Here is a 22,422-nt window from a genome sequence, read left to right on the forward strand (position 1 = left end):
TCCCATGTATCATAGAATTACCTTACTGTTATAAGTTATAGATTAGTTACAAATTTGCATTTGAGAAAGAGGGCATTCTTCCCCACATTAAGGAGATGACAGTTTTGGGGGGGGGGCGGGGAATGAGAAAAATAATGCTTGTAGTAAGTCTATCCCAGGACCAGAAACTTTGCCCTGTAGACCTGATGATTTGTGATTGGTGAGTGCCTCCTCCCAGGGTTTACTATACAGCCTGTTTGACTCCTGATATTAGCCGAATTAGGGAATCTGTATATGATTTAATTAGTGGAGGTACTCCCTTCACAGATGCAGATTGTAAACACTTCCCTCACCTCCGGAGACTTGATCTTTGAGGGTTGCCAAGGCTGAAAAATTCATCACTTTGTGGCCAACTTAATGACGAACCTCTCTAGACTTAGCCAGATTGGTCCTCAGTCAGCAGAAAGGCACTTTGGTTATGAGGCCAGTGCTTAAAGCCTTCCCAGCTTGGCTAAGACTTAGCAGAGCTCACAGTCTGTCAGAGTCACCTCTTTGCCACAATGAGTAATTAGACGATTTTAGTGGGGAGTGGCTGAGTTCTAGTTCCAGAACATAAATGGCCAGGGATGAGAGAAAGGAGAAGGAAAGTCCCCTTCACCTAGTGCAGCCCTCGATAGAATCTGTAAATAGTCAAAGCTTGGCCTTGACACGTTGCCGCCTCAGGTCCACTGGTCCCCAGTATCCCCGTACTGCCCTAGGACACCCCCCCTCTTTACATTTGGGCACCACCAACTCCTCATCACCCCTTGCCCTACCCACTCTTTGCACACAGAAGTGCTCCATGTTCTAGAATTCTCTGCCTTCCTTCTTTCCAACACCCCCCCCCACCCTGCCAAAAAAACAAACAAAAAAAAAAACTCCCTTCCAAGCAGCTGGCTTAGGAAGGTGTTATAAAGAAAGCAATCTGATTAAACTAATTTACCCTTTCACAGTAATATGAAGGACTGATAGACCCCAATCCTCCCAGAACCATTTGCATTTTTAAAAGAGGATCCTGATTAGCCCAAATGAAGCTCTAATTGGTAGAATTTCAGGAAGCCTTACTGAGTGAATTGAATAGGATTTAAGCAGTTGGGGGGAGATCTGTTTGGGCAGGGATGCCAGCCTACAGGTCCACCAGCTCTGCATAGATAGGGTCCACTCTCTTGGGTCATTTCTGTCTGTCATACCTTTTCTGTTTCTTCAAACCACAGATTCTCTAAAAGCTCTTGTTTTTTCCTACCTCACATTAACTTCTATGGCAATAGCAGAAGGAGCCTAGTGTGATAGGATGGGAGGGCAGTGATGGTGTAGATAGAGACTGTTATTGTTGTTCAGTTGTTTGTGATCCCATTTGGGGGGTTTCTTGGCACAGATACTGGAGCGATTTGCCATTTCCTTTTCTAGCTCATTTTACAGATGAGGAAACTGAGGCAAACAAGGTTAAGTGACTTGCCCAGGGTCACACAGCTAGTAAATATCTGAGGCCAGATTTGAACTCACAAAGATGAGTCTTCCTGATTCCCAGCCCAGTGCTCTATCCACTGCACCACCTAGCCACCCAGACCGAGGCTACTCTGCAGGTAACATCTATGAGCTTGTCTGCTAGTTAAGTCAGTAAACAAGCATTTATTAAGCTCTTCTGTGGCAAACTCTGAGTATACAAAGAAAGGCAAACTCAAGGATCTTACATTCTAATGGGGAAGGCGACGTACAAAAAAATTACATGTAAGATAGAGTTGGTGAAAATGGAAAATAATTTCAGAGGGAAGCTAGGTACTACCAGTGTACTGAGTCGGGGCCACTTCAGTTTCAGCTGGTGCGGCTGATTCTGTCAGCGAAGAATTACTTGCCACTTACATAAAGGAACTAAAGTGTTTGAGGTCGGTTTTGAAAAGATCTTGAAGTTTTTATCATCCCCCATCTCATCATCCTCATCCCTTTTAATAAAAAGTTGACTAGGTTTTTATAGACTGGAATTCACTAAGGTATTATTTTGTGTGTTTTGAGAATTCCAATTCCGATTCCAGATGAATCAATACCTGGAACGTGGTTTTCAGCAGCAAACTGAAGGCTGGGGATTCAAACAAGGGAAAATGGTGGTTAAATAAGTCAGCCCTATACATAGGTTCCCAAAGTAGGCGATACCACCCCCTCAGGGAGCTGGAATGATGGAGAGGGGCAGTAGTAGCCTCAGGTGCAATTGTGGAGCATTGAATAAAAATAAGGGGGTGGTGGAAGTTTAAGGAAAGAAGAGAAGAAAGAAAATTTTGAAAAACTGTTCATAAATGTTTCTTCTGTTGTGTAACACAGTTGAAGTTGTAGTGATTACATTATTTTCCAAATAAACACAAAATGCAAATTATAACTGATCAATGGTCAAGTCGGCTGACAGGTCTTAACAAGCATGCGTTGGCAGGCAAGCTTGTCATGCATTGTTTGGAAGTTCAGCATGCATCAACAGGAATATGTACATGTAATGACTTGTTTACAATAGAATATTATGTAGTTGCATGGCTCAGTATTTTTTGTTTTGGTTTTTTTTTTTGGCAAGGCAGTGGCGTTAAGTGACTTGCCAAGGGTCACACAGCTAGTAAGTGTTATGTGTCTGAGGTCACATTTGAACTCAGGTCCTCCTGACTCCAGGGCCGGTGCTCTATTCCCTGTGCCACCTAGCTGCCCCATGACTCAGTATTGCATCATTAAAATTTCAATGCAGGAAACAAACTCACAAATTTACAATAAATTATTAAATTTAAGATGCATCATTTTTTTAAAATGTTATAATTTTTGAAATGATGCAAGTTTTTTTTTTTTAAAGTGTTAAACAGTTAAAGAAAGTAGATTTCTAGGAGGCTGCTAAGTAATTTTTTTTTAAGGGGGTGGTAGGCCAAATAAATTTAGGAACCATTGCTATAGAATCTCTTGTGGACATTGGGGTTTGGAGCAATGAGTTCTCATAAAGTCCTGGAGTCCAAAATAGTTCTCAGCTCATTTGGGCATCCGTATTTTGAGAGCTATCAGGGTGAGCTGGGCAAGGCTCTTTTGCTATGCTATGAGGAAAAGAAGCCAGATTGAGGATTTCTGATTTGCATACTGATGGGTTTTGTGGTGTGGTGGTTGTTTGTGTGTTTTTTAAATTCACTTAATCTGTGGTCTGAGACAAGCTGTGTGTCATAACAGGACAAGATTTTTTTTTTTTTTTTGCCCGGATTAGAAGCTGATGATGTTTTCTTACCATTTCAGAGCCATCATTGTTAGGAATGGAGAAATCATCCCCATGTCTTCAGAGTTCACGCCAGAGACAGAACGCCAGCGGCTCCAGTACCTGGTAAGAGTCAAACTTGATTGAGTACAGCAGTGTCAGGAGGCTCTGTGCGTCACCCCTTTTGTAAGGGAGCATGAGTGTGCTGCCAGTATAGCAGGGAGCCCCAAAGCGGCAGATGTTTTATGGTGTTAGTGCTACCTCATTCACCTTCTGCCTGGAGAAAGCTTGTTGGCATTGCATGAGATGATGTGAACCAGTCCCCCTCAGTGGTTATTAGTGTGACTGATTGTTTTTCTTTAACTTTTTTTAAATATGAAAAAAATTAGAGTCCTTTGGGGTCTGTGTGCATGTTTATATCTGTCATTTCCTGATATACTCCACATTGCACCCTCCCTAGTAACAAAGGAAAACAGTTCAGCAAAACTGACTAGACAACAAAAGCAATCACATCTCATAGTGTATGCAACGTTCTGTACCTGTAATCCACCACTCTACCAAAAAAAAAAATTGTGTTTTATCCTCTGTCCTCCAGAACTAAATTTGATCAGTGCAAGTGAATCTGATTTCAGCTGCCTGATGGCATTGTTTTCATTTACATAACAGCAGTCCGTGTGTACACTGTTCTCTTGGTCCTGTTTTCTTTGCTCTGTGTTACTTGATTCAGGCCTTATTTCTCATGCTTGTTTTTTTCCCTTGCACCGCAATAACATTGCATTACATTCACATACCACAGTTTGTTTAGCCATTACCCAATTAAAGGGCACCCTTATGGTTCTAATACTTTGCTGCCACAAAGGCTGGTGCTGGATGTGTGGGGGATCTTGCCCCCATTAACCTCCTTGTAGCCTATGCCCACTTTCATGCCCCAGTTTCTTACAAATTTAGTTTGATCTGAGAGTATGGACACTTTAGTGACTCTTTTCATTTAATTATAAATTGTTTTCCTGCGCGTTTGGAACAGTTTACACCTCTGTCAAATATTGATGACTTATTGTGGGAAATAGATTTTCTCACATCTATGGCCAGTATGTTACAAGCTGGAGGAGAGAAAAAACAAAAAACTTTTATACACAGGGGTGGGGGGTACACACACATTTATACCTTCCCAGTGGCCCCCCTTTTACCTGAAAAAGGACATTGGAACTTTCACTAATACCATAGAAGAAAAGATTTCTGCCCTCTCATAAATACTGTAAATTTCTTCTCCCTGACTCCCAGCTCACATTTCTTTAATGGGAGACATGCACCCTTTCTTCATTCAGTCATTTGACACTTGGAGGACAAATTCGGGGAGTCCTGGGGGACAGCGAGCTGTTTGTCCTTTGAAGTATCTCTTAGGAATTACCTAATTGACCCATGAACCTTTTTTTAGAAGAGGAGATGGAGGAGGGGCAGACTGTCCTGTGAAGGGATGTTAGATTTCTCAGAGCTTTTCTGTTCCGGTCTCAGATTTGACTTTCCTTTATTAAGATGCCCTTTCCTGCCTCCAGACTTCCAGGACAAAGATTTCTTTAGGGTGGCTTTCTTTGGGCACTCCCCTAAGGAATGCTGTTGCTAATCTTGAATAGCGATTCTCAAATTATAGAACCAGCTGTTTTCAGTCTGTACAGCTAGGTGGCGACACAGTGCTTTCAGCTCTGGGCCTGGAGTCAGGAAGACCTAAATTGAAATATGACTTCAGGCATTTATCAGCAGTGTGATCCTGGTCAAGTCATTTAACCTCTGTCTGCCTCAGTCTCCTTGTCTCTAAAATGGGGACAATAACAGCTCCTACCTCCCAGGGTTGTTATGAGAATCAAATGAGATAATATTTGTAAAGCACTTTGCAAAAAGCACTGTATAAATCCTAGTCATCATTATTATTGTTTCTTTGTATTTTGACTTTGATGTATATTGTTGTTGTCCAGTTATTCAGCTGTATGTGACTCTGACCCTGCGGACCCTACTGTCCATGGGGTTTTCTTGGCAAAGATACGGGAGTGGTTTGCCATTTCCTTCTCCAGTGGATTAAAGCAAACAAAGGTTAAGTGACTTGCCCAGGGTCACACAGCTAGTAAGTGTCTGAGGCCAGATTTGAACTCAGGTCTTCCAGACTCCAGACCCAGAGCTTTATCCACTGAGCTAACAAGCTGCTTCCAGGAGCACACAGCTTAGCCCGTGCATGCATACATGCATACATACATGCATATATGTATTTGAATCATCTGTTTAGACACTGTATCCTGTAGAACTACAAGCACTTGACATAATCTAAATTCCTCCATGATTAGAGTACTTTCCCCACGTAGTTCAGAAATCCCCATGTCGCTCTTCTCTGAGCAGTTGGGCCAGTAAGTTGGTCCAATTAGAAATGGAATGCATAAACATCCTGGTTTTCTGCTTTTTTTTTGTTCCAACAGGGATTGGTCATTTGTTAAGAGGCTGTGCCTTGAAACTGTCAAGTCCAACTAGAGTATTCGTATTGCAAAAGTCCTTGCCTCTTCTACCTAAATCTTTGCTTTAAAAAAAAAAAAAAGTGAGGTCGTTAGGAATACTAACAGGCTTGTTGCAAAGAAGAAACTTTAAAACAATTCGAGAACAATGAGAAGGAAATTTGGTCAAGGTTCTTCCTGTTTTTATTTTGTTTTATAAAATGTTATGTCTGCAAACAAGGAAAACAGCTTATAGGATGTGACAACATTAATGAAGACAAATAACTTGGAAAGATATAAGAATTCTAATCAACATAGTGACCATCCATGAACCAGGGGCCTTATGACGAGGCATGGTACTTACCTCTTGACAGACAGGTGATAGATTGAAGAAGCACAATGAGACATAAATTGTTTGGACACAGTCAATGTAGGGATTTGTTTTACTTCACTATATATATTTGATACAAGGGTTTTGTTTTACTTTCTTTTTTTTTTCCAGTGAAGGGTAGAAGAGAAAATAAATTTTTGATTGAGAAAATATTTTTAAATATTTTAAATAATTTATATGTAATATATTTTAAATATTTAAATTTTAAATATTATTTAATTAGTCATTTCCCCTTAAACTTTTCCTACATTGAACTTTCCTCTCTTTATTAAAATAATATTTTTCCCCAGTTACATGTTAAAAATTGTTTTAACATTTTTTAAAGTTTTGAGTTTCAGATTCTATCCCCTCCCCTTACCTTCTCCCTTCCTGATATGGTAAGCAATCTGATATAGGTTATACATGTGCAATAATGTAAAACATTTCCATATTAGTCATTTTCTACAGGAATACTTAAAAGGAAGACAGAAAGATAGGAAGGAAGGGAAAGAAAGAAAAGAAAATTTAGTATGTTTTAGTCTGCATTCAGGTAATACCAGTTCTTTCTTTGGAGGCAGATAGCATGTTTCATCATGAGTGCTTTAGGATTGTCTTGGATCATTGTATTGCTGAGAATAAGTCATACACATGAACTCTCCTTTCTAATGAAGAAAATCATTTGAGCAAATCCACCCTCTTCAGTGACTGCGTATCTTAATGTATACTCCATTCTGTGTCTGTAGTCCCCCACCTTTCTATTGAGAGGAGTGTTTCATCATCAGTTTTTCAGGACTGAGATGGGTCATCACAGTTCATCAGACTATGGCTACCTTTTGGTGTTGTTTTCATTTACGTTGTAATTGTTGGACTTCTCTCTCTTCTGGTTCTACTTGCTTTCTTCTGCATGAGTTGTTATGAATCTTCTATGGCTTCTTTTCCAGCTCAAACACTAACTAGTTATAGGACTCCAGGCAATTCAGTTAACCCCCCTGAGGCTTTATTTCCATTTCTTAATAAAGTAATAATGTTGGCCACAACTTAATATTCATAGGCATTGCACAACTACCATGGTACCTAGTACGTGTGACAATAGATATAACAATAGATCAACTCTCAATTATGTATCATAGTTCAGAGTACAGATATATTACTGTATTCCATACTGTATATGTTAATATACTGTACTCTAAGTATGACAAGCCTAATTCTGTCTTCACCATTTGGGATTTGCATGCAGTGTGAAGGAGGATGAATGAACACATGATTGAGTGACTATATTCGGTCATTCGAGTAGCCGATGGAGCTGCATTAAACAAACTCTGTGATTTGTAATTTCCTATTTGACTCCACTGGCCTAACTAAAATACCACTAAAAAGTTAAACATTTATTCCCCAGTCACTGGTTAGATCTCATTTTGTTTTTTTTATGATGTGATGGAAAGAACATTAAGATTTCAAAATACCCAGGTATTTTTTTTAATGTCCTTTACTGGAATTGTCGGAAGTTCAAAGACTGCTTACTCTGAGTAAATTATTAGTGATTTCACCAAAAATATAATTAATGGAATTTGGAATTCAGGAAGTTTGTGTATGAAACATGATAGATCATAGATTTAGAGCTTGGAAGAGTCCCATGAGAGGCCATCAGATCAACATTACATTTTATGGAATCTACAAAATATAAATCATAGTATATCACATAGCATAGAATCAGTGAAATAAATGAAGAAACTGAAGTTTTATTGAGATAAAGTAACTTGCCCAGAGACACACAGTCAGCAGCTAAATGTTTTGAAGTATCAGTGATGGTTGTTCTTGGCATGCAAAATCCAAATTTTTTCAAACTATTTGATGTGATAAGATACTTTGTTTTCTGACCTCTTTGGATGTTTCATTTGGATCTGTGGGGAAGTCTGACATTAGCTGTTTTTCAGGCAAAAGAGCTAATTTAGCAAGGCTATAGATTATGACTTCATCTTGGTGAATGTGGCACATGTGTGGTCATGGAGACTTCCATTGTCTTACTACCTTGGCAGATCATTTGGTTTTTTTTTTAATTTTAACATTTTATTTAAAGTTTTGAGGTCCAAATTCTGTCCCTCCCGACCCCCTCTCCCAAAAACGGTAGGCAATCGGATATTGGTTATATATGTGCAATTATGTAAAACATTTCCATATTAGTCATTTTGTCCAAGAAAGCTCGTATAAAACGAAAGAAAGAAAGTGAAAAATAGCACATTTCAGTCTGTATTCAAACAATATCAGTTCTTTCTATGGAGGCAGAAAATATGCTTCATCATTGGTCCTTTCTGATTGTCTTAGATGATTGTATTGCTGAGAATAGCTAAGTCATTCACAGTTCTTCATCGAACAATATTGCTATTACTGTGTACAATGTTCTCCTGGTTCTGATCACTTCACTATGCATTAGTTCATGTAAGTCTTTCCAGATTTTTCTGAAATCATCTTGCCTATCATTTCTTGTAGCACAATAACATTCCATTACAATCATATACCACAGCTTGTTTAGCCATTCCCCAGTTGATGGGCATCCCTTCGATTTCGTATTCTTAGCTACCACAAAAAGATTGGCACATCACTTTCTTTTTGGTTTCTGTCCTTTCCTTCTTTTTTATCTTTCCTTCCCTGCCTTTTTTTTTTTTTTTAAAGACTAGGTCTTCCCATCTCACCCAGGCTTACTCATGGGCCCAACCAGTCCCATTAATCGGGAACTTTGACCTGTTCCATTTCCAATTTGGGCTAGTTTGCTACTCCTTAGGCAACCTGGTACCTCTCCCCACCCTCATTTCCCCCTCCCACCAGGAGCTCACCATGTTGATGTAAAATTTAGGGCAGCACCCAGTTGTCTTAGCCCATGGTGGTTCAGAACTCTCTAGCTCAGGAGATCCTCCAGTCTTCAGTAGCTTGTATTATAAGTGTGTGCCACCGTACCTGGCAGAAGGAAAGAAGGAAGAAAGAAAGAAAAGAAAAACTATTATTTCTCATCTTTCCACATTGATCAATTAATAAATTATTTTGAGAGCACCCAACAAACTAGACCAGAGGAGATCTTTTTTTTTTCCTTTAACAGAACCATGATTTTGCAGAGGCAAGAAACAAACCTGGGGAAATAACTGGTCCTGGCCTACAGCCTTTACTTATATGGGGCTCACCTCCCTGTCATGTTGTAATGTTTTGTATCCTCATTGAAATACATGACTGAAACTTCACCCACCTCTGTTTCAAGGTGACAGTCAGGACCCGATCCTTAGTCTGGGTGCTTTGATAGGTCTGAGGTGGGAGAGTAATGGCTTTCGTCTGTTGGGTTGAGACATATTTATAAACTCTGATTTGATTACATTAAGATGTGCCATCAAGCTCCAGAGAGTGCTTCCATCCCAGCAGAATAATCCAAGCCTGCAGCTGTTTTTCATCAAGGCTAGTGTACAGAACAGAAGAAAGCTGGTTTCACATGCACATTTAATACACATAAGTGCAATGTCATCTAAAGTGATTCCTCAGAACCGCAGTTTTAGACTCTGTATCTGTAAAATGACTTTGTCCGTCTTCCTGTTTTTCCTGGTGCCGGGTCTCAGAAGGGGCTTCAAGTGAGCAGCCACGAGTCGGCCTCTTAGCTCTCTGCAATTCTTTATGCTCAGTAGTGACTTAGGAAGAGCGTACCTTAAGCCCGAACCCTGCTTTAAAGATGGAGTGTAGTCGTGAGATGAGCTGGCCCTCCTCCCTGCCTTCCACTTAACCTTGAGAGATAGTTGTTAAACTGAGTGAGCCTGGCTTCAATCAGGAGGCGTGATAGCAGAGCTTTATCTTCTCTTTGCTCTTAAAAGAGCAGTTCACAGTGTGATGGAAGATTAGACTCCACTTTTTGTGTCCCCCACCGCAGTCCCCCTTCCCCTCCCTTTTCTTTCCTTCCATAAAATTGTACAAGTCTAAAAATATTCTAATAAAAAAAGTCAGTGGGAAAAAAAACCCAACAGATACATTTTTCATATCTACCATGAGTCCCATTTTTCTGGATTTTTAGAGTGTGGTACTGTTCCAAGAAACGGTCCCCCTTGCCCTGTGGCAGCCCTTGTTTTGATCCTGCCCCCCACCTCTCAAAAGTATTCCAGCTTTTGTTTTCTGCCAGTTGTGTGGTAGGGGATAGGTGTGTGACTTTACACAGAATTTTCTATTTTCACTTCTTGTACGTGAAATAAAAATTAAGGATGTGCATATGTATGGGAAAATTGGATATGGAGATGAAGACAGGTGTTTTTTATTACCTTTATGAACACATGTTCTTTCTGTGATTTAATGGAAGAAAACAAGAAGGGTCCAAATATAGAAATGGCTGGAGAAGTGACATGTGACCTTCGTTGTTATGGCGAGCCCTTTATAACTCCGGGTCCCATGCGATTCTTTGATGTATAAATTCCCATGTCGACCTAGACAGTGACGTGCAGAATTTAGAAAGTTCCTAAGAGCATATTCTTGAACGTCAGTGTTTTTAGATACAAGTTAGGAGTGGTTCCATGATAGAAAAGTCCTGCCTATGTTGTACCTTAGACTTCCCCAGTTTTATATTTCTCCTTCAGTTTTTCTCAGAAACATGAGAATTCTTTTTTTTTAAAGGTATAGTCTCATAAATCAAGTCCTGAGCACTGACTCTCAGAGAGCGATCTCATCTGAGTGTTAATCCACTGGTAGTTTTGACATCGTCACTCATTATATTTCATTTGTGACCTTACACTTTCTTTACCCGTGAATCACCTTGAACTGAAAACATTCTAATCTCTCCTCTGCCTTAATATGATGGATCTTTGCCATCCCTTTCTCCTTTTGACTTCAGTCTTTCCCAACATTAGGGTCTTTTCCAGTGAGTCCTGTCTTCTCATTATGTAGGCCAAATGAGGGTGGTTGGCCACCCTTATTCCATCTTTAGGGAGAACAGAGTTCCCCATTTTCTTCAAAGAAAGTGGTTAGGCCTTTGGTAAAGGAGAAAAGCAGTTGTTTCAGAATTGATAGTTAACAAAAGTGACTTTAAACTAAAACATTGTCTAATATGAGTACTAAAGAACCTAAGAAAAGGAGGGTAGGCAGTGTGCTTCTATACCTCTTGCCCCCAGACACTAGTGTCTTCCCTTTCATGGTTACTCTATATCTCCTTTATGTATTTTATATATTCACTACCTATATGCACTTAGCACAGTGTTTAAAACATAAGAGGTACCTAATAAACACTTTTGTGGAACCTTGTAAATGTGCCCTATTATGGAAACTCCCAACTACTTTAAAAGGTCTACATTTTGTTTATTGAGTTATTTAGGATTTGTATCTTGTCTATTTCCAAAAATAATTTGAGATACCTTCCTTGCAAAATCAAACAATAAAAAATTTTTTCAACCCAAAAAAATTATTAAAAAGGAGCAGAAACATAGATATTACTAGGTACCTGGGATGAGTTCATGACTAGACTTGAATTCTGAATTTATCTTTGAGTGATCAAGCAAAAGATGAAAAAGGGAAATATATCAGACTATATATAGTTCTTACCATCTGACGAAGGAAGAATATTAGTTCATGTGAAACATTTCCATTTTCTTTATTAGTGTAAATTTAACCACCCACAAACATAAGTATTTAATCACGTAATAGTAAAAAAAAAAAAACACCATAAACCTTCTTTATTTTAACATATATATGTTAATTTTAACAAAGTAGTAGCAAAACTATCTTGCCCCTTCTGAACTTTTTTCTAGTCTATTTTTTTCCAGTTTTGTTGCTGTTATTATTATTAGATTCTAAGACTTAGAGCTGGAAAGAAATCACCTTAGAAATCACCTAGTCTAGCCCTCTTGTTTAACAGAAGAGGGAAAGTGAGGCACAGAGCAATTAACAGACTTGTCCAAGTTCACATAAACAATAAACAAGTTCTGGCCTCTGAGCCCAGGCTTTCTGAGGCCAGAACCACTGCTTTTGCATTACCACAGCTTATTCCACGGTCGTCAGTGAGGAAAACATTTTTTTCCTGGCACTAAATTTAAAAAGGAATCACATGGCTCTGGTAAAACACCTTGGGTAAAATAGCGTCTTCCACTTTGGCTTCTCAAAAGACGTAGAAATATTGTTCAGATAGACATTTCCTATATCAACCCTCTATCGAGGCAGAAGATAGAACAAGCTAAACTATGATTCATTGAAGACAGGGAGAACTGAGATAATGCAGTCCAGATTCACAAATTCAGGAGTGAATATTAGAGGGAATATCAAAACCTAGACTAGTATAGTAGAATATCAGAGAAACAAGATGAGTATACCCAGTCCTTAGGGAGAGGGACTGAACCTATAATTTAATTGGTAAAGGGGGAATTCCCCAATGATGAGGAAACTCTCTCTACCAGTATAGATAGATCCCTTCTCTGCAATTGTTAGAGCCAGGTAGGTGGGTACAGTGGAATCAGGAAGACTCGGACACTAGCTGTATGACCCTGGGCAAGTCACTTACCCATTGCCTGCTTCAGTTTCCTCACCTGTAAAATAAAGATGATAATAGCACCAACTTCACAGAGTTGTTGTGGGAATCAAATGAAATAATATTTGTAAAGCACAGTGCCCAGCACATAGTAGGTGCTTAATAAATGCTTGTGACCTTCCTTTAAAGAATTGCCTATATCCCTATATAGGTTGTGACTAGGGTAATACAGCCATTATATATCAGAGGATCAGATTGAACATCAGTCTTCTTGGCTACTAGGCCAGCACTGCTTTCTTATCACCTCACTAGTTAGAAAAATTCAGTTCCTCAGAAACTAGTGGTAAGGTCAAAAGTAAAACAAAAAAACCCCCACCGTATGTAGCAGAAACCCTATTTCTGCTTATTTCATTGGAGAAAATTAAGACACACTCCTGGAAGAACCCCCTTTTTCACTCATGTGTACCCAGATCACTAACCCCTAAATAACAGTTTCATGAAGAACACTTCCTAGGAAGGGAAGGAGATGGCGGTGGGGATGAGGTAGCAAGAGGAGAAAGCTGGAGTTGGCCAACCTGCTGCCCAGGGTGCAAGAGAGAACTACCAGACTTAGGAGCCTCCTTTGGACTGTGAACTTTTTCGTCTGATTCTGAAGTAGTTTGCCTGTGATTCCTGAGGTGGTAGCTATGAGTTCAAACTGTGAAGGAAATGAAAGCTGGCCTCTTGAACCTTTGAAACCAACCATGGTTGCCCTGGGATAATGATTCCAACACATGTTGTCCTCTTTCTCTTATCACCTGAATGTGTGTTTGTGGGATGTATGTGTGTGTGGTACCTACTCTACAGAGAAATCTGTCTGTGATAGTGAAAAGTAGCCCATCGAAGGAAAAATAGATATAATTTCATTTTTTGTTGTTTAGTCGTTTTTCAGTTGTGTCTGACTCTTCATGACCCCATTTGGAATTTTCTTGGCAAAGATACTAGAGTGGTTTGCCTAATTATAAGGCACTTAGTGCAGTGCCTAGAACGTAGTATAAATGTCAGGGTTTTGTTTTTGTTTTTTTAATAAATTTATAAATGTCAGTTATGATGATGAAGAAGATGATGGTGGTGTTCTGAAACTTAGCAGAAGTATAGAAACGGCTCTTGAGAAACCCTGACTTCTTATCTGCGAGACAACCCACCTCACCCACGGGGTCCTATAAGTAGGTTAAACATTTTTCTCAAAAAAAAGGATCTACAAGGGGCAGCTAGGTGGCGCAGTGGATAGAGCACTGGCCCTGAAGTCAGGAGGACCTGTGTTCAAATGTGGCCTCAGACCAAACACTTGACACTTACTAGCTGTGTGACCCTGGGCAAGTCACTTAACCCCAATTGCCTAAAGAAAAAAAAAAGGATCTACAGATAAACTTGGAGAAATACTCATTTGACACCCCTGAATCCTGTACCATGTAACGGAAGATAAATTTTTTTCCTGCAAAAGTTTTAAAGTGTTAGAGTTACCAAGTAACCAACTTACATAGGTGCTCTTGTTAGCTCAGCTCACCTTCCTGGGCCCCAGAGATCCCTTCTATACTTGTATATAAAAAGCTCACTTTAAAACATGCCCTCAATAATTGACCACAGCTGCTTCTAAAATGCCTGCCTAGTGTTTTTTGTTGTGACAGCAGAGATATGTTTGGACTCTTTGAAGGGTCCAAGGAAGAGGGGCAGTGTTTCTGAAAGCCTAAATGGAGTGAAATCAAAGCCAAGTTGATAAAACATGCCGGTTTCTTTACCTTTAGTAGAATTTAGGGCTGGCTTTTAGGGATCATTTAGGCCAGAGATGTGCTGGTAAATGTTTAACAACCAGCTGATGGGGGAGGAGGGAGGGAAGGCTGAGAGCTTGTATGCATTACACATTTTTAATTTTCATCTGCATTATTAAAGTTTCTCCATTACTGTCTTAAGTCTGGACAATCAACAAAACAAATCAAGCCCTGATTTGTAGAATCTGCTGGTTTCCAAGGTTGTAAATGTTCACATTGAACATTTAACAGACGGCTCTCGGAGCCCCATTCAAGCAGGATCCAGCATATCCATGATCTAATCTAGTCCAACCCAGCTCCTCTTCCATTTTACATGTAAAGAATCTGAGCCCTAGAGGGCGAAGTGACTTTCCCCCAAGGCTACCCAGGAAGGAAGTAGCTACATCAGGATTTGAACCCAAGCCTTCTGGCCCCAAATCCATGGATCTTTTCCTTCTACTATAACTGCATTCTCTCTTAATGAATGAAAAAGAGGACTAAATTACTGTTAGACTGAGAGCATTCTTATGGGATAAAAATATTTCATAGTTCTTTTACTAATATTTTAGAAATAGATTATACTAAGGCAGTTTTACAAGAATTTTATATAGACTATATATATATGTATATATACACATATACACATACATATGTTTTTGTTCAGTCGTTTTTCAGCCCTATCTGACTCTTTGTGACCCCATTTGGAGTTTTCTTGACAAAGATACTGGAGTGATTTGCCATTTCCTTCTCTAGTTCATTTGACAGATGAGGAAACTGAGGCAAACAAGGTTAAGTGACTTGCCCAGGGTCACACAGCTAGTAAGTATCTGAGGTCAGATTTGAACTCCGGTCTTCCTGACTCCTGGCCTGGTGCTCTATCCGACTGTGTCACAGCTGCCCTCTCTGTGTGCACGTATAGAGAGCCAGAGAGAGCACTTTATGATTTATAATTTAATTATTACATTGACTTTCTAAGCTAAGTAGACATCAGCTTGGATGAACACCAAGATTTCATACAACACTTAAGATTCTGATTTTACTATTCCAGTATAGTTTTTCTTTTACATATACATTTCAGGGAAAGTGGATTCGTTCTATCTTCACTTTGCCCTTTTCTGTTAGAACTAGGCACCTCTCTTTTATGATTTCTTGAAATATGGTATCCAGGTTTTTTGTTTGGACCTGATTTTCAGGGAACTTAAACTCTCTCTTCTCGACCTGTTTTCCTTTTGATAGTAGATACCTCACTTTTTGATTTTGTTCCACTATGTCTTATTTTCACCTGGGGTCATTGATTTCTTATTGTTTTATTACATTTTTCAGGGAGTCTACTTACTTGAGTAAGATTTTCTACCTTCTATTCTAAGCTATTTATTCTTCCATTTTTTTTACCCTTCTAGAGCTCTAATTTGAGCTGTTTTTTCATTTCTTCCAGCCGCTCTTAGAGTCCTTGTGGCCAACCCATTCTTTTATCTAAGGTTCCACTTAAACTTGTAGGTTCACTCTCCTCTTTGGGGTTAACCTTTAAGGCCTTTATTAATCCACAGTATTCCTCATATTGTGTTTGGTGGTTTCTTCTGTTTGCTCATATCTCCAGGCATAGTTTCTGGATAGGGGTTTTGTACCAGGGTCCTCCCTCACACTCTTGGATGGGCTGGGCAGGCCCTATTTCTTCTGTCATTTGGATTCTGTGTCACTCCGTGTATATTTCTGCATGTAGTGGCCAGGACTGGGGGTACCCTCTGACACAGTCCCTGGCTTCTGCCTCCTCTGTCAGCCCGTTGTAGGTATTGACCTCTACCCATCACTGTCTCCTTTCTCCCCAACTGGGCATTGACTCCATTCCCTGTTATGAACCTGAACAGACCCCACTCAGATGCTGAAGATCACATTTGTCTCAAGCCTTAGTCACCCTGAATATATACCTAGTTGTTGAACTGGTCTTTTCTCTTTCTGTCATTCTGTATACTCACTAATTGTTCTATCCTGTCTTAGGAACTGGCTCTATCTCACTCTGCTACTTTGATAAGCCACGCTGAGATGTTTCTAGCTTCTGCCCTTAATTCTCAGAGCTTACACTGGCGTTCTCCACCCCTGTCTAAAGCCTTCTTTGAGCAGCCTCTCCAATGCTTGTGGCTGTCTTCTTGTGCAGTCCTGGTCTGGCTGGAGATGCTTCTGCTGTCTCTGTTGGGTGGCTTTGATCATTTTCTTTCACCCTTTTAGGTATTTTGTTAGAGTGTACGTGAGAGAACTGGTTCCTCTACAAGCTTTCATGTTGACATCTTAACCAGAAGTAGTTATTAATACAGACAAATATAATAACAACAATAATAATAAAAGATAAAACATTAGATACTAAGTGAAGTTTTACTCCTTGGCCCCTTTTATAGAAGACTTTGTTCTTTCCTTGTCCAGATATCTAATATGCCTGGGTCAGCTGCTAAATATGCCCAGAGAGTACACGTCCACTCACTCTGGGAGCCGTTTCATGTTTCTCATATGGATGGTGGGAAATGACAAATTTAAACTTCCCAGGCCAGGAGTACTGCTGTGGAATATGCCTCAAAAATTGCCTACATCTTAGAGGCTTAATTCAATCACTTTCTTGCTAGCAGGAAATAGAGAAGAAGAAGAAAATAATCACCAAATGGGGTCCTCTCTTGCAATATACTGATTAGAATGTCGCCTCAGGCAAGCTTTGACTGATGAAGCCACATCAACACCTGGTTGCTGAGGAAGGGTTGGGAAGAAGCCTCTCGATACCTTCCAAAAATCTGTTGTCCTTGTGTTACCCACTCCACCTGCTGGGGGAACCACCTTGGAAACAAAGCCCAGGCCTGTTTGAACCCTTTCCTGGGGCTTGAGCCTATTCTCAAAGCTCAGTTGAACAAGAAGAGGCAGTGAGACAGCTTTCATGACAAAAAAATTCTCTAGAGTAAGAATTGAGCTATTTTTTAAGCAAGCTAAATATGACTTAGAACAGTGTGGAAGGACATGCACTACATCGTAACACATCCCTTGCTTACTTCCTGAGCTAAAGTAGAGTGATATTTCCCAAGGTTGTAGACTTTGACCTTTTTGGTTCTGTGATAGGAAGCAGTATCTTCTAGGGCCTTGCCAGATAGTGTCTTAAGAGGTATTGAAACTTTCTTTAAACTTGATTGGCTAAAGAGATTGGTCCAGGTTGTTTGTTTCTGTTTGCCTGAATTTTTTTGTTGTTGAGTAATTTTTCAATTGTGTCTTGACTCATTGTGACCCCATTTGGGGTTTTCTTGGCAAAGATATTGGAGTTGTCTGCCATTTCCTTCTCCAGCTACAGATGAGGAAATTGAGGCAAATGGGTTTAGATGACTTGCCCAGAGTCACACAGCTAGTAAATGTGTGGGGCTGGATTGGAATTCAGGTCTATCTGGCTCCAGGCCCAGTGCTCTATCCACTTTGCCACCTAGTTGCTTGAATTCAAAAGGCCAGAAGGAGATCCACCTACCTTTCTGACTTCTGACCTTGGACCTTGAACATGACCAACACAGAGAAACTGTGTCCAGAGGAATCAGCATGATGTCCTCACTTTGTTGCAGATGCTTTCCCTGCCATGGTAGTTAACCCTTTGTTAACTGTTGGGTGACACTTGTCTTGTCTCATTCCAATATTAGACCTAAACAACCAGAAGACTAGCCTAAGTCAGGCCCAGCCTGGCTGGCAGACGCCAGCCATCATCATCATCACCACCCTTGTTGTTATTGTTATTGTTTAATGTGTACCGACCTAGAAATTAAAGGGGTGGGTAAGTCTGAGTGACACTGGCTGTAATCACCAGTTGTCTTATAAGAACAGGTCTTGTTATCAGATGTTTGCAAGCATCACATTTCAGGAACCAAGCTCCACTTGCTATGCCATAAGCTTCAATTCTGTAGAGACTGTGGAAAATGGAAATTTATAACATAGCAACTGATTGTTGGTTTCTAGAATGTGATGTGTAGATCTGTGATGCTCTGTCACCTAGAGGGCAATGAAGGGGTGCACAGTGGGCTTAAGCAGGCTGTGACACATTATAAGTGAGGAATTATATAAGAGAAGCAATGTAGAGGACATTGAGAGAAATGTGAAATCAGGGAAAAAAAGATGCACCAGCCACATAACTAGGGTAAGGGATAACTTGATTGACGGATGATACTCTCCATTGGGATCCATCCAATATCAAGAGAATGTGAGGAAGGGTCCTGAAAGGTTCAATGGATACTCTGGAAGGTTTGACACTGACAAGTGTCAGGCAGACAGGATGGACATCCGTGGATGAGTTGCAGTCTACGTCACTGAAAACCTGCTTCAGTGAGATCACTGATCCATTGGAATATTGGCCTATACGTTATAAAATGCATAAGAGAGGGGAAATTTGTTAGTTACTGTTGCATCTTCACCAGTGTCTAGTATGAGGCCTTGAGCATCGTAAACATTTAAGAAATGGTTTGTTGAATAATGAATGAACCAATGTTTAGAAGTAGCTGAATACAAATTAACTCTCTGCATGTGAGGACCCTGGCCTCCTTGCTGTCCCTTATACATCTCCAGATTCCAGGCATTTTTACTGGCTATTCTACATTCCTGGGATACTCTCCTTTCTCGTCTCGTTTCCTGACTTCCTTGACTTCCTTCAAGACCCAGCTAAAATCTCATCTTACAAGATGGCTTTGCCAACACTAGTGGATATAGTGCAAGGCCTGGAGTCAGGAAGACTCATCTTCTTAAATTCAAATCTGGCCTCAGACACTTACTAGCTGTGTGATGCTGAGCAAGACACTCAACCCTGATTGCCTCAGTTTCCTCATCTGTAAAATGAGCTGGAGAAGGAAATGGCAAACATCTCCGGTATCTTTGCCAAGAAAACCCCAAATGGAGTAACAAAGAGTCCGACACAGCTGAAAAACTGAACAAAGTACCTTTCCTGTATCGATTAGCTCCAATTTATCCTGTGTATGTCTTGTACGTAGTTGTTTTCATATTGTCTCTCCCATTAGACTATGAGCTCCTTAAGGACAGGGACTGGCCTTTCTCTGCATCCCCAGGGATTAGCACATTGCCTGGCATGTGGTAAATGCTTAATAAATATTTATTGGTTGGCTGACTCATTGACTTTCTAGAGAGCTCTCTGGAATTCTTCAGACCCTTGGCTTTTAGGTTGAACCCGGGAGGTCCTCAGGGGGATCCTCTCCCATCAGCATGTCCAAAGAAATTAGAATCCTTATATCCTAAATATCCCTGGGAAACAGTCCATTCTTGAATCCCCTGAGAACTCAGGTATGTCTTAAACCTAAAAATTAGGCTATTGATCGGCAGCAACCCCAAGCCTCAATCAATTTCACCATAGCTTTAAGAGCCCCCAATCCAAGAGGATCCTGAAACCAAAGCCAGATGAGGAATGACTCTCAGTCCCCAAGATACCTGCCCCCCACTCCAGACTCAGGAGTCTGGAGAAAAAACCCAATATACTCCACCCAGCCAATTAGTAAACATTATCTGCTTCTATCTGAGGAGGGGGTAGGCAGGAATAAGCATTGATGCAGGTATTTGTGGGGGGTACAAAAGCCCAGCCTGAGCATAAGCATTTCACCTCAGTGGATAGCTGGGTTTGAATTCTGAATGTGACAATGAGGCTGTTTGTCTCGGAGTAATTCCGCTGTTTGTTCAAGACTTTGTAGCGGGAGCAGAGATTTGGTGGGGGGAAGGAAAAGACCATCTGCTCCAGTATGGCCCTGCACTTACATGATCAAATTACCACTGAGTGGGATGGAGAAACTCCAGTAGAAAGTTCCTGCCTGGTGTCTCCAGCCCCAGCCTGCATCACTAGTCCATTGTATTTATTGGGTAATAAATATGCAGACACATGGTGAGATGCAGTGTTCATTCTGTGTAGACAGCTTGCCCAGAGCCCACAAAGCCAAGGAGAAAAAGGTCAGGGTAGCCTTTCCTGCCCTTTTTTTTTAATCCCTTGGTGAAGGATGAGGAGAAAGAGATTGTTATAGGAGGGTCAAGGTTTACACCCCAAATGTGAATATCTTGCAGCTCAGTAATGTGCCAGGCAGAGGCTGGAAACTGCCTCAGATTTCATAGATTGGATCAATCACCTTATTTTAGAGATGGGGTAACAAATGAGCCCAGAAGACAGACAGTGAAACTTGCTACCCACTTCCTGACCAAGAAGTGATGGACTTGAGGTGCAGAATGGGACATACATTTTTGCACGTGGACAATGTGGAAGTTTGTTTTGCTTGAATGTGCATATTTGTTATTATGAGTTTTTTTCCTTCCTCCCCCTCCCCCACCAATGGATGGAGGGATGAAAGGAAGAGAAAATAGATTTTTGTTAATTGAAAAAAAATGGATTAAATTTTTAAAAAGGAAATATCTAAGCAATAAGACACAACCAGTGTGAGAGTTTGTTTTGCTTGAATGTGCATATTTGTTATGATGAGAGTTTTGATTTTCTTCTCTCCCCCCATGGATGGAGGGATGGAAGGGGGAGAAAATAAATTTGTGTTAATTTAAAAAAATTAGATTAAATTTTTAAAAAAGCAACATCTAAGCAGTGAGACTTTTTTTAAAGTATCAAAATAAGAATAGTGACTAGGACTGGGGAGTGCTTTGGAATATCCATCTCAGGCCTTAATAAAAACAAATGTGCTCTTGTATTCTTTAGCACCAATTGAAAAGTCAAATTGCCTTTTCTTAACTTGTATAAATTTATGATTTCACAGAGTACTTTTCTGAGAGCACTCAGTTTCTAAAACCTGTTTTCCTTTCCTGGGGGGAAGAAAAAAAGTCTCCGGTTTGTTGTTGTTTCTTTAAGCATCTGCCTGGATTTGTAAAACATTCGGCGAGTGTTGTTTCATGCCCTAAATGTGAAGTTTGTTTTTTTTTTTTTCCTTCTCCTTTTTCCCTTCCCACTATTAGGCTTTCATGCAGCCTCACTTGCTGGGAAATGAGTTCACACATTTGGAGTTTCCAAGGAGAGTACAGAGAAAAGAACTTGGAAAGAAGATGCTCTACAGGGACTTCAATATGACAGGCTGGTAAGAACACATCCCCTCCTTGGTAGGAGTAAAGGAGGCATCCTCAAAAAAAAAAATCCATTTATGCATCTGGTTGGATGAGGAAGAAGAGGCAGGCGTCTGCAGATGTCTTTGTGGTAATGGAAAAGGGGCTACACCAGGGATGGGGAGCCTGCGGTCTCAATGCCACATTGCTACAGTTGAGGACCTAGAGGGCCACCGGTGGCCTCGAGGCCACAGGTTCACCAACCCTGGACACCGTTTTCTGCCGTGTCTTAAGTGCCAGGATTGAACCACTCCAGGTGCGTTGGTCTCCGCCGCCCCCTTTTCGGGGTTTGAGGCCTGCTTCTCCAGCCTCTCAAGTAGAAGGCATGTTGGATGGAAAGCATCTTAGGACCATGTTTGTTGGGTTTTGTACTTGTTTTGTAGCGCCCCCTATGAGTAGTACTTCTTCCAGTTTGCACTTACTCATGGAAATTGTTTATGTCCCCAGAGGTGGGTAGCTGCACCCACCCTTGTGCATGGATGCTTCTTAAAAAAAAAAAAACAAAAACAAAAACCCAAGTGCTCAAAAATCTCTGATGCTGTGTTTTTCATTAGCAGTCAGCCTTTAGACACAATTAGCTCAAAGCAAAAGCATTTGATAAGATAATAATAACTGACATTTATATAGTCCTTAGTATGTGCTAGGCACCGTGCTAAAGGCTTTACAATTATTATTTCATTTGAACTTCACAACAGTCCGGGAGGGTAGGGTGCTATTATTATCATTCCCATTTTACAGATGAGAAAACTAAGGCAAACAGAAGGGAAGTGACTTGCTCAGGGTCCCACAGCTAGTAAATATCTTAGGCCAGATTTGAACTCAAGTCTTCTTGACTCCAGACCTGGTGCTTTTGTCTGCTGTACCGCCAAGCTGGCATAGAAGTAGCCATAAAATATTCCCTGTTAGAAACCTGGGGTATACTCTCCCACAAGTACATAGAGCATTCATGGGGAGAGTGGGTAGTCTAGACATAGAGTATAGTGGTACTGAGACATATCTGTGTA

The 22,422-nt window shown here is 40.4% G+C and overlaps 1 protein-coding gene across 2 annotated transcripts in view; it reads left to right on the forward strand.

Annotated features, from left to right (window-relative positions):
- PPM1H (protein phosphatase, Mg2+/Mn2+ dependent 1H) overlaps positions 1-22,422 on the forward strand; it is a 306,039-nt gene that overhangs the window by 214,294 nt on the left and 69,323 nt on the right. For both annotated transcript variants that reach the window (XM_027854174.1, XM_027854175.1), the window contains 2 exons: positions 3,265-3,349; positions 21,275-21,393. In XM_027854174.1, the coding sequence (XP_027709975.1) occupies positions 3,265-3,349; positions 21,275-21,393 (204 nt within the window). The remainder of the gene's footprint in view (positions 1-3,264; positions 3,350-21,274; positions 21,394-22,422) is intronic.

The sequence above is a fragment of the Vombatus ursinus genome, unplaced genomic scaffold (assembly GCF_900497805.2).
Source record: "Vombatus ursinus unplaced genomic scaffold, bare-nosed wombat genome assembly UNPS02010320.1, whole genome shotgun sequence".
Lineage (NCBI taxonomy): Eukaryota > Metazoa > Chordata > Mammalia > Diprotodontia > Vombatidae > Vombatus > Vombatus ursinus.